The sequence below is a fragment of the Pelophylax lessonae genome (genome assembly GCF_965119305.1).
Source record: "Pelophylax lessonae genome assembly, chromosome: 11".
Lineage (NCBI taxonomy): Eukaryota > Metazoa > Chordata > Amphibia > Anura > Ranidae > Pelophylax > Pelophylax lessonae.
Genome location: NC_138778.1, coordinates 47,747,323 through 47,760,431, shown reverse-complemented (window position 1 = coordinate 47,760,431; position 13,109 = coordinate 47,747,323). Strand labels below are relative to the sequence as shown.

Genomic DNA, 13,109 nt, shown 5'->3' with positions numbered 1-13,109 from the left:
CAAAACGCGCAAGCCATCACATTTTATACACTCCACTCAATGTAATAAAGTGACTTTTTTTCAGAAGGACGAGTTGCTGGCTCTCTACCTCATATCTCTATGGAAAAACCTCAGTAAGGTTGTATTGCAGTACCCCATTAGTGAGATCTTTCCTAATATCCTGTGTAGTCACTGAGAGAGGAAGTTAGGGAAATCTCTCCAACAGGGAGGCAGTAAGCCATTACAGCACAAGTTTAGAACTAAACTGCCGTGTTCACTGTTGGCGTTATTCTCTTTTTTTCCTGTGAGGTTACCAGGACAGGAAGTACGGGGAAATCGGTTACCAGGACAGGAAGTACGGGGAAATTGGTTACCAGGACAGGAAGTAAGGGGAAATCTCCCCAGCAGGGACAAAAGCAGAAGTAAAACCTGATAAAAATTCTAACACCTCCCACCTCTGTCCAAAACTAGAAAAAAATGGTTTGGGCTAGAAGTGGACTCATACATTCTGAAATCCTGGACAGTCAAGGTACAATATCAATCATCATGATCACTCCAACATTTTAGCCATTCAAGTATAAAGAGGTTTACCAATACAATCCCCAGCATTTAAAGGGGCCAATCTGCTATTTCAGTGCATCCTGCAGCGATATACAGGATTTATTTAACCTGCTTAGGCTTGTTGTATATCAAGAAGTCCGAGATGTCGTGCCAGATGTTGCTGTCATCATACAGATACGTCATGGAGGACTGCAGGGAGGGCTGCAGAGTATGGCGGTGGTATTCAAACAGCCAAAGCACAAATCCCCACACCAGGGCTGAGAAAATAGGGAAGACATCAAACTTGGGCTCCGGGATGATTCCCTTCTCTACTGCCAGCCGGGACAAGCCGAATAGGATCCGAGACAACAAGTACATGTTTATCTGCAAGACACAGAAAAGGGGCGAGGGGGGTACTTTGATTTAATGCCAAACTCATAAGGGAAAAGCGTTTCTGGTTGTGGTCTACAAATTTATAAACTGACATTTTTCGTCTTATTTTTTCCCTTGTCACTGAATAATAATATTATTATTATTATTATTATTATTATTATTATTACCCACTTGCCCCCTGGAAGATTCACCCCCCCCCCCCCTCCTCATGACCAGGCCATTTTTTTGAGATACGGCACAGCATTATTTTAACTGACAATTGCCCGGTCGTGCAGCGCTATAAAACATATCGAATTGAAAAAATAAAAAAAAATAAATCTAATTTCTTCATAAATGTAGGCCAATAATTATTCTGCTACATATTTTTGGTAAAAAAAAAAATCCCAATAAGCATATATTGATTGATTTGCACAAAAGTTATAGAGTCTACAAACTATGTGATATTACCAGTAAAAAAAAAAAAAAAGAAGAATGGCAGCGATCAGGGACTTATAGCGGGACTGCGACATTGCAGCGGACAAAGCAGACACCCAACACTTTTTGGGGACCAGTGACACTAATACAGTGATCAGTGCTAAACATATGCACTGTCACTGTACTAATGACAATGGGAGGGAAGGGGTTAACATCAGGGGTGATCAAAGGGTTAACTGTGTGCCTTGCTGGTGTTTTCTTACTGTGGGGGAGGTGCTTGAACCATGGCAAGGCATGGATCAGTGTCCCTGGTTTGCAGACACAGGATCCATGCCTTCTGTACTGACAGAATGGCGATCTGCCTTGTTCGCCGCCTTGGCAGACCGCCGTTCTCCCTCTGTACCGAAGGATCCGCAGACAATTGAGTCCACAGTACCTGCTGATCAGCTCCTACTGTCTATAATCACAGTGGGAGCTGGCCCACGCCAACGCGATTGGGTGCCCCAGACCCAGAAGTGTCAGCTCACGTACTAAGTACGTCATCTGGTGCAGAGCGGCTGCCCCGAGGCAGTATAGTTACAGTGGGTGGTCCGCAAATGGTTATTGTTGCACCGAATGTCGGTGCCAATACCGAGTATTTGCAGGAGTACTCGTACTTGTGCAAATGCTCCGATACCGGAAACCAATACCTTTTCAGTGCAATCTGAACCCATACAAAATGAACAGGCTCAAATCGCAGTTGCAAAGAATCACACGCGATTTTAAACAGGAATGCAGTGAAATTTCTGTTCGCATTGTATGTGGTTTCCTGCACCGCTCCTCTGTGCACTTGTCATAGTGACTTCAGCCTAAGTTCACACTGGGTGGTGCGGGAAACCGCATGCTATTCGGACAGGAACCGCACCCCATTCCTGTTCAAATTTCATGCCATTTTTTGCAGTGCGATTTGAGCTCATTCATTTTGTATGGGTTCAACTTGCACCCCAAAGGTATCGGTACTTTGCATCAGCGAGTACTTGACCGAAAGAATCGGTATTCTTACTCGCAAAAAATGGTATCAGTGCAACCCCAATTATTATTATTCTACAGGATTTACAAAAATGTAAAAAAAAAAATGGAGGTATACAGTGCAGTTACAATACAATTCATTCAAGAGAAGAGAAAGTAGGGTAGTTAGGCAGAGAAGTCATCAGGGAAGCTTGTTAGCGGTCCAAGAGGCCAATAGATTGCAGCAAACCCTTAAAGCAGTGCTTCTCAACTCCCGTCCTCAGGGCACACTAACAGGCCTGGTTTGCAAGAAAACTGAAATGCATCACAGGTGATATCATTTGCTGCTCAGTGATTGAAGTATTCTGTCTGCATCTCCCCAAGGTAATACCTAAAATCTGACCTGTTAGTGTGCCCTGAGGACCGGAGTTGAGAAACACTGCCTTAAAGGATAACTCCACTTTTGTGGGGAAAAAAAATAGCAAATAAAAAAAAACAATATAGCGTATACAATTGCAACACAAATCATATTGTAAGTGAATGTTATTAAAAAATTCCTTTTCCTATTTAATCTGCAGCCGCTGTAATCTTCTGAAATTGCAATGCAATATGGCAACCTGGAGCGGTTCTGTACACAGAATGTATACTGACCACACCCCAGAAACATAATTTCCTGCTTGTGTGATTGGCTCACCAATTTTCCCAGAAGTCTGCCTAAGATACAAGTCAGATTTCTGGCATCCCCTGCAAAAAATTTAATTTTTGGTGAGATACTCCCAATAGGAGCACGTCTAAAGGGATGCAAGCCCAGCAGCTTTCCTCATTAGTGCTCTGCAGCTGCACAGCTGGTAGATAATTATGAAACCACTCCCATTCGACCCACTCAGCACAGAGGAACAAACAGGGATTTCTTCAGAAGACCAAAAGGTAGGAATCTGCAACAAAGTTTGGTAAAATTCTTGTAATATACATAAATTACCCAGAGGGGAATGTTTTTTTCTCAACAAAAGTGGAGTTACGCTTTAAAGAATCTGTAGAAACTAGATGAATACAATGATCTTCAAAAAACCGAGGGAAAAAGGAGGGAGACAAGGGAATAATCTGAAAGGTGCGTTGTGTGGATAGAAAGATTTAGACTCCCTCTCTCTTCCATTCACTGGGTCTGGGTGGCTGAGTCCACCATAAGAGAGGGCAGCTGGTGAGACAGAGACAGATTCTTGAAGTCAGGTTTCAGTAACAATAAGTAGGTTAAAAGAATTTGTGATTAAACCGGAGTTCCACCCTGGGAATACTTTTTTTAATAAAAATATCCCCGGGACATTCAGGGCTAGTACATTCCACAATGGCTAGCCTCTGATCTGTCCTGGGTTGCACTTACCTTTTAGGAGAAATACTTACCTTGAAAAAGTATTGTCCAGCGCTGCCATCTCAGGTGTGGGCAGCTTGAAGCCAGCGCGATCCTCTTCTGCGTCCTCTTCTGTCTTCTTCGGTTCCACGATGCACTGCACCGGCCCCGCCGTCACTTCTGGTGCGCGCGTCATCCCTCCACAGCTTCTGGGCATGCCAGGGAATGACGCGCGCACCCCGGAACTGACGTCGGAGCCGGTGCAGGCGCAATGATTCCTGGGAGCGATGACGTTCCGGCTCCCAGGAATCATTGCAAAGCCAGGAAGTGACGACGGGCCGTGGCCGCCGAGGGGAGGAAGAAGGAAGTAAGGTAAGTATATTTTCTTCTCTACGAGGTAAATAAAAAAAAAAATAAAAAAAAAAAGTGATTATCCATTTGTTTTTCAGGTGACCCGGAGCGAGAAGATGGAGGTAAGTATCATTTTAGGGTGGAACTCCACTTTAAAGGTCATGGACAGAGCAGATTTATTTATTTATTTTTTCTTTACAGACTGAGTGGATATTGCAAGGGGCTAATGAGAAGGGGAGGCTTGTTCCGAGAAGAATAGAGAGGGGAGGGGGGTGAGGATCATCTGTTGGGTTAGCCTTACCTGGCTATTGATGTGATTATTCTCTCCAAATACCACCCATCCACCAACACAAGCTGCCAGGAAGGAATGGAACTGCCATTTGCTTCCATGTATTTTCTCCTGAACTGTCAAGAGGCTCTTATAAGTGAAGACGAAATAAGCAAGATTCCGCGAATGAGTTAATGTCGCCTGGAAGATGGCTTTCAGCTTGTCTTTTAGGCTAGGGAAACATGAGGTTAAGAAAAAGAAAACAGTTAAAGACCCATTTACATTTGTAAGGTGCGCTAAAGTGGTTGTAAAATTGACATGAAACATTAACAAAGCATATCCCTCTATAGTGTGTATTTGTCTCAATAAAAAGGAACAGTTCACCTTTTGTAAGATGTTAGACCCACATTAAGAGTGTAACATGCTTCAAAATGCACCAGCCCCCGCAACCCCTTCATCACCTGTTTTGACAGTAAGTGGGGGGGATCTTCTCCCCCCGCTCACTGTCACAATCTAAAAAGAATGCGTGCGGCTTTGTGGAGGCATCATTCATTCACAGTGTTCCGTGAATAGAAGAACTATAAGTACTGACATCCTTTGCAATTGTCGGTCGGTTTGTTGTTCTCAATGGACTACCAGGATGTTGTTGATTACTCTAGGTCACAGGTGTCAAACACAAGGCCCGCGGGCCGAATGCGGCCCCCCAGGCCATTTCATGTGGCCCTCGCAGCTCTCCTTGTCTCTGCCCCCACCTTGTCTCTGTAGGTGGCAGCAGAGAGGACAGAACTGCACTCCGCTGTGCGGCTGCAGAAAGGCTCGTCTTTGCCCACCCCCCCCCTCCCTTCTCAGCAGTCCGCAGCTGAGAGGAGGGCAGAACTCCTCCTACAGATCCACCACCTTGCCTCTGCCTCCCCTGGTCTCAGCATTCAGCAGACTCTGGAACTCCAGAGTCCAGACTCCAGGCCTCCTCTGGTTCTCCTCCATCCAGACCCTGCACTTCTTCCCATATCCATCTTCTTCCTGGCAGTAGCACAAGGTAAGGGGGTGCATTGTGATGTAAGGAAGGGTGGGTGACTCTTGACTTCTGATGGTGGGGGGGCTCTTGACATCTCATGTAAGGGTGTAAGAGGGCGGTGGGGTGCTCTGGACATCTAATCTTACAGGTATAACCGGCCCTTTGAGGGCAACAATAATGCTGATGCGGCCCAAGATGAAATTGAGTTTGACACCTCTGCTCTAGGTAGCTCATTGAGCTTCCTGTCAGAGTGTAACCGCCTGCTTGTTTCAGAGGTAGAGGCAGACAGATGCAAAGACCGTCTGCAGGACCGTGGCATTACACCTATAATCTGCTGATTGTGGGTGCAGTGCTTTACAGATTCCTAACAAAAAAATAATAAATGCATATTTTTTACCTGCAAAAAAAAAAAAAAAAATGTGCATTTATTTATTTTTTTTGTAAAAGGTGAACTTATCCTTTAGAAGCGCGGTGTCATTTTTGTCTGCTGCTTCATTCCTCTGCTATCAGAATAAATCACTTCCTGACACCAAGAGAAAAATGGTGACAGGGGAGAAATCTCCAGTACATTGACAGCCTCAGCTCTGTTCCAGTGTGTGGGGGGTGTCCCTTCCCTCCAATCAGCTCTCACTGAGCTCTGCAGAGTGTGACCTCCCTGCTGGCAGAACACAATGATTGCTATTGGTGGCTATAGCGGCCGGCAGTAATCACATGCACAAAAACCAAAAGGCTAGTTGTACTGAAGTCGCTTGATGAATGAACTTCAGTGCAACCAGGCTGCCCATAGACGGATCTTGCCTCAGCCGGGTCATAAAGAATGGCCGTGATTCGATCCATCTATGGCAGGTTAAAGTGTATTGCCAACTTTACTCTAACTTCTGCAGAACAGGTTATAAGATTAGAGGATGATTTTGCTTGACATTTTCAACAGAGATATTTCTTATTTCAGACACTTTGATAGATGAAGCCCACCCACAGTAACAGTTGCACATGCTCAATGCAAAAGACAGATACAGGATCCCATGACTTTCTGTATATACATTGGTAGAATAAAATTACCTTCCAGACTTAAACAGGAATGTCATCACCAGGGCATGCGGTGCTCGGATTTTTGCTCCATACCTTAAGAAAAAATAAAGGACAATCATGATTTCAGTGTTATTTCATTTACATCCCTAGTCATCCTCACATCTGTATGGTTCAGGTGACGGACTTCAAGCTGAGTATTGAAGAAACAGAATGGATGGCAATGTGCATTTTAAAATGGAAGTAAAGATCTAAATATACAGTCTATGTAACACGCACTTCCCGGTTAAAATGCTTTGAGAAGCCATCAATAACGCACCCGTGTTATGTTTTTGACGCGGTTTTTGAGTCACATGACCTATAAAAAAACATACCTTAAGCATAGTAAAAATGCGTGCATTTTCGGCACAATACCGAAAAAGTATATATATATATATACACACACACAGTGGGTACGGAAAGTATTCAGACCCCCTTAAATTTTTCACTCTTTGTTATATTGCAGCCATTTGCTAAAATCATTTAGGTTCATTCTTCTTCCTCATGAATGTACACATAGCACCCCATACTGACAGAAAAACACAGAATTGTTGACATTGTTGCAGATTTATTAAAAAAGAAAAACTGAAATATCACATGGTCCTAAGTATTCAGACCCTTTGCTGTGACACTCATATATTTAACTCCGGTGCTTTCCATTTCTTCTGATCATCCTTGAGATGGTTCTACACCTTCATTTGAGTCCAGCTGTGTTTGATTATACTGATTGGACTTGATTAGGAAAGCCACACACCTGTCTATATAAGACCTTCCAGATCACAATGCATGTCAGAGCAAATGAGAATCATGAGGTCAAAGGAACTGCCTGAAGAGCTCAGAGACAGAATTATGGCAAGGCACAGATCTGGCCAAGGTTACAAAAAGATTTCTGCTGCACTTAAGGTTCCTAAGAGCACAGTGGCCTCCATAATCCTCAAATGGAAGACGTTTGGGACGACCAGAACCCTTCCTAGAGCTGGCCGTCCGGCCAAACTGAGCTATCGGGGGAGAAGAGCCTTGGTGAGAGAGGTAAAGAAGAACCCAAAGATCACTGTGGCTGAGCTCCAGAGATGCAATCAGGAGATGGGAGAAAGTTGTAGAAAGTCAACCATCACTGCAGCCCTCCACCAGTCGGGGCTTTATGGCAGAGTGGCCCGACGGAAGCCTCTCCTCAGTGTAAGACACATGAAAGCCCGCATGGAGTTTGCTAAATAACACCTGAAGGACTCCAAGATGGTGAGAAATAAGATTCTCTGGTCTGATGAGACCAAAATAGAACTTTTTGGCCTTAATTCTAAGCGGTATGTGTGGAGAAAACCAGGCACTGCTCATCACCTGTCCAATACAGTCCCAACAGTGAAGCATGGTGGTGGCTGCATCATGCTGTGGGGGTGTTTTTCAGCTGCAGGGACAGGACAACTGGTTGCAATCGAGGGAAAGATGAATGCGGCCAAGTACAGGGATATCCTGGACAAAAACCTTCTCCAGAGTGCTCTGGACCTCAGCCTGGGCCGAAGGTTTACCTTCCAACAAGACAATGACCCTAAGCACACAGCTAAAATAACGAAGGAGTGGCTTCACAACAACTCCGTGACTGTTCTTGAATGGCCCAGCCAGAGCCCTGACTTAAACCCAATTGAGCATCTCTGGAGAGACCTAAAAATGGCTGTCCACCAACGTTTACCATCCAACCTGACAGAACTGGAGAGGATCTGCAAGGAGGAATGGCAGAGGATCCGCAAATCCAGGTGTGAAAGACTTGTTGCATCTTTCCCAAAAAGACTCCTGGCTGTATTAGATCAAAAGGGGGCTTCTACTAAATACTGAGCAAAGGGTCTGAATACTTAGGACCATGTGATATTTCAGTTTTTCTTTTTTAATAAATCTGCAACAATGTCAACAATTCTGTGTTTTTCTGTCAGTATGGGGTGCTATGTGTACATTCATGAGGAAGAAGAATGAACTTAAATGATTTTAGCAAATGGCTGCAATATAACAAAGAGTGAAAAATGTAAGGGGGTCTGAATACTTTCCGTACCCACTGTGTATATATATATAAAATTCTTACTCCGAAGAATAAAAATGGCCTACGTTGCAACATTTTATGTCATACAGAATTTGTTCAGTGGTCTTTCAAAAGATATATTTTGGGAAAAAATACACTTCGCTGAATTAACCACTTTACCACCGGAGGATTTTGCGGTCTTACGTCCAGGCCGCTTTTTGCGATTCGGCACTGTGCGACTTTAACTGACAATTGCGCGGTCGTGCGACGCCGTACCCAAACGAAATTTATGTCCTTTTTTCCCCACAAATAGAGCTTTCTTTTGGTGGTATTTGATCACCTGTGCGATTTTTACTTTTTGCACTATAAACAAAAAAAAGAGCGTAAATTTTGAAAAAATAACAATATTTTTCACATTTTTTTTATATGAAATTCCCCCCCCCCCCCCAAAAAAAAAATGTAAAAATCAAAATTTTTAAAATTTTTGGCAAATTTGTTTTCTGCTACCTATGTTTGGTAAAAAAAAAAAAACATCACAATAAGTGTATTTTGATTGGTTTGCGCAAAAGTTATTGCGTTTACTAACAAAGGGAAAGATTGTCATTTTTGGTGGGTTTTTTTTTTTAACGAGTAATGGCGGCGATCTGCGATTTTTTTTGCAGGACTGCGACATTGCGGCGGACAGATCGGACCCTTGACTGACATTTTTGACACTTTTGGGGGTACCAGTGACATTACTGCAGTAATCAGTGCTATAAATATGCACTGTTACTGTAAAAATGACACTGGCAGGGAAGGGGTTAATTTTATTGGAGAGGGAGGGGTTAATGTATGCCTGGTGCTTACTGACATGTGTGGGGGGAGGTGACTGAGTGACACAAGGACAAATTGCAGGTTCAGCTATGCTGAACCTTGCAATCTGACCCTGCCTGTCACTTAGGAGATCCGCCCGCTTTGTTTACACAAGCAGGCGGATCTCCAGACTTGATTCCCCGATGATTGGGGGAAGAGCAGTGGCGATCACCGCTGCTCCTCCCCTGGCCCGACTCCTGCTGTGACTGAATACAGCGGGAGCGAGCCTCCGGCGGCGCGCACGCGCCGCCGAGAAGGGGGGAGTGTCTGCCAACATAGGTCTACGTCATCAGACCTACAAGAGCCACTTTGCCGCAGTAGAGCTCTAGTGAGCAGCGGTAAAGTGGTTAAATAAAAAAAATTTTTTAAAAAAAAGGTAAAAATTAGCCCAATTTTTGGTATATTGTGAAAGATGATGTTACGCCGAGTAAATATATACCCAACATGCTACGCTTTAAAATTGCGCACATTCGCACAATGGCAACAAACTACGGTACTTCATAGGTGACGCTTTAAAATGTTCAAGAGTTACAGAGGAGGTTTTTCTCTAGAACTATTGCTCTTGCGCTAATGATCGCGGCGATACCTCACATGTGCGATTTGCACACTGTTTACATTTGCAGGCGCGACTTATGCATTAATTTTCTTTGGCACGTGAGCACACGGGGATGGGGCGCTTTAAAATTTTTATTTTTTTCATTTTTTTACACTGTCCCTTTCTGATCACTTTTATTGCTGTCACACGGAATGCAAACATCCCTTGTGAAAGTAATAGGCAGTGACAGGTACTCTTTATAGAGGAATCTGGGGTCTAAAAGACCCTAAACCCCTCCTCTGCACTTCAAAGTATTCAAAATGCCAAAATCATTGTTTATTCATTTGGATTTTTTGTCTTTTAAATCGGCGCTGTTGGCTGCCGAGTAAACCGCAACTAACGTTGTGATGTCGCTTCCGGGTTACTACATTTTTACTTTCTGCTATAAAACATATACAATAAAAAAAAAAAAAAAAAAAAAATCAAAATTCTTCATCAGTTTAGGCCAATTTGTATTTTGCTACATAGTTTTTGGGGGGAAAAAAAATCCCAATAAGCGTATATTGATTGGTTTGCGCAAAAGTTATTGCATCTACAAACTTTGGGATATTTTTATTTATTTACTAGTAATGGAGGCAAATCAGTAACTTATGACTGGGATAGTGCGACAGACATTTTGACACTTTATTGGGGACCAGTGGACCAATACCATGATCAGTGCCGAAAAAAATATGCACTGCCACTGTACTAATGACACTGGCAGGGAAGAGGTTAAAATTAGAGGCGATCAAAGGGTTAAACATGTGCCTAGCCGGTGTTTCTCTAAACTGTGGGGGGAAGTGCTTTTGCTAGGGGAAGGCACTGAGCCATGTTCCCGCTTAGCAGAGACACAGGATCCATGCCTTCCCTACTGACAGAATGGCGATTTGCCTGTGTACTGAACAATTGGAGGGTGCTGCCTCTTATTTGGGTACAGCATCGCACGATCACGCAATTGTCAGTTAAAGTAATGCAGTGCCGTATAACAAAAAATGGCCTGGTCAGGAAGGAGGATAAATCTTCCGGAGGTCAAGGAGTTAATCTGCTGCTGCTGATCCCTTCACTCCTCCATTGTGAGAAGTCGGGGGAGGGGGGTGATTATATTGTATTAGCTGTGCTTGCTCATCACATTGATTACAAGGCACAGAGCCCCTGGAATCAGCTCTGTACTTCATGTCAATGATCTGTGCCATCCAATGACAACCCGGGTCACAACCATTTATAGCTGCTGGGGGGGGGGGGGGTATTTTTATAATGTAGTTTGTAAACAGTGCTCCAGAAAAACACGCCCACCAAGTGGAAGTGTATACTCTGTCCTCACATTACTAACCCTCCCCCCCCCCAGTTGAAGTGTCCCTTATCCTCACACTACCCCCCCCCCCCAGTTGAAGTGTCCCTTATCCTCACACTACCCCCCCCCCCTCCAGTTGAAGTGTCCCTTATCCTCACACTACTCCCCCCCCCCCTCCAGTTGAAGTGTCCCTTATCCTCACACTGCCCCCCCCCAGTTGAAGTGTCCCTTATCCTCACACTGCCCCCCCCCCCAGTTGAAGTGTCCCTTATCCTCACACTACCCCCCCCCTCCCAGTTGAAGTGTCCCTTATCCTCACACTACCCCCCCCCCTCCAGTTGAAGTGTCCCTTATCCTCACACTACTCCCCCCCCCCTCCAGTTGAAGTGTCCCTTATCCTCACACTACTCCCCCCCCCCCAGTTGAAGTGTCCCTTATCCTCACACTGCCCCCCCCCCAGTTGAAGTGTCCCTTATCCTCACACTACTCCCCCCCCCAGTTGAAGTGTCCCTTATCCTCACACTACCCCCCCCCCCCAGTTGAAGTGTCCCTTATCCTCACACTACCCCCCCCCCCCCAGTTGAAGTGTCCCTTATCCTCACACTACCCCCCCCCCCAGTTGAAGTGTCCCTTATCCTCACACTACCCCCCCCCCCCCAGTTGAAGTGTCCCTTATCCTCACACTACCCCCCCCCTCCAGTTGAAGTGTCCCTTATCCTCACACTGCCCCCCCCCAGTTGAAGTGTCCCTTATCCTCACACTGCCCCCCCCCCCAGTTGAAGTGTCCCTTATCCTCACACTACCCCCCCCTCCCAGTTGAAGTGTCCCTTATCCTCACACTACCCCCCCCAGTTGAAGTGTCCCTTATCCTCACACTACTCCCCCCCCCAGTTGAAGTGTCCCTTATCCTCACACTACCCCCCCCCCCCAGTTGAAGTGTCCCTTATCCTCACACTACCCCCCCCCCCCCTCCAGTTGAAGTGTCCCTTATCCTCACACTACCCCCCCCCCTCCAGTTGAAGTGTCCCTTATCCTCACACTACCCCCCCCCCCCTCCAGTTGAAGTGTCCCTTATCCTCACACTACCCCCCCCCCTCCAGTTGAAGTGTCCCTTATCCTCACACTACTCCCCCCCCCCCCCCCCAGTTGAAGTGTCCCTTATCCTCACACTACCCCCCCCCCCAGTTGAAGTGTCCCTTATCCTCACACTACCCCCCCCCAGTTGAAGTGTCCCTTATCCTCACACTACCCCCCCCCCAGTTGAAGTGTCCCTTATCCTCACACTACCCCCCCCCCCCAGTTGAAGTGTCCCTTATCCTCACACTACCCCCCCCCCCCAGTTGAAGTGTCCCTTATCCTCACACTACCCCCCCCCCCCAGTTGAAGTGCCCCTTATCCTCACACTACCCCCCCCCCCAGTTGAAGTGTCCCTTATCCTCACACTACCCCCCCCCCTCCAGTTGAAGTGTCCCTTATCCTCACAATACCCCCCCCCCCCCAGTTGAACCTCACACTACCCCCTCCCCCCAGTTGAAGTGTCCCTTATCCTCACAATACCCCCCCCCCCCTCCAGTTGAAGTGTCCCCTGTCCCCACACAATTCCCCCCCCCCCCCAGTGAAAGTGTCCTGTGTCCCTTACACTATCCCCCCTCCCTCCCCAGTGAAAGTGTCCCCTGTCCCCATGTCCTCACACTGCTCCATTCCGGAATCCTTTGATCACGGCCAGGGCGGCTTGGTATCTTTTCTTCTTCAGCAGCTGGTTGACAACTCGGATCACAGACCTCGGTAATACAGCCCCCGCCATTCTGACAGCCAGAGAGAGCTTTGACACTTCCGGGTTCTTAACACACGTGCGTTCCACCGGCGTTCCAAAGGTCACGTCCGTTCATTAAAAGTCCCCGGGCAGCAACAGAGCACGGCGCACTCAGTTCCTCTTATATGACTCTTACCTCGGTTGCACGATCTAAATGTGAATTGAGGGCGAATCCCAATAAACTATAATAGAAAGGGGACCTGAACTTATAAGAATC

General features: G+C 45.9%; 1 protein-coding gene across 1 annotated transcript; it reads right to left on the bottom strand.

Moving 5' to 3' along the window:
- Nucleotides 1-419: 419 nt before the first annotated feature.
- PXMP4 (peroxisomal membrane protein 4) lies at nucleotides 420-12,909 on the bottom strand. The gene is made up of 4 exons (XM_082271377.1): nucleotides 12,771-12,909; nucleotides 6,352-6,414; nucleotides 4,311-4,509; nucleotides 420-903 (listed from the first exon to the last, which is right to left on the bottom strand). The coding sequence occupies exons 1-4, from the start codon at nucleotides 12,881-12,883 to the stop codon at nucleotides 640-642; spliced, it is 639 nt and encodes a 212-aa protein (XP_082127503.1). The 5' UTR covers nucleotides 12,884-12,909; the 3' UTR covers nucleotides 420-639.
- Between the last annotated feature and the right edge of the window lie 200 nt (nucleotides 12,910-13,109).

What these genes read in the sequence shown, in the direction of transcription:
- PXMP4 (XM_082271377.1), bottom strand. Translation starts at nt 12,883, where the DNA reads ATGGCGGGGGCTGTATTACCGAGGTCTGTGATCCGAGTTGTCAACCAG. An exon ending in GGATTCCGGAATGGAGCAGT is followed by an intron (nt 6,415 to 12,770) that starts GTGAGGACATGG and finishes TTTTTTCTTAAG; the next exon opens with GTATGGAGCAAAAATCCGAG. An exon ending in ATAATCACATCAATAGCCAG is followed by an intron (nt 904 to 4,310) that starts GTAAGGCTAACC and finishes TGTGTCTTGCAG; the next exon opens with ATAAACATGTACTTGTTGTC.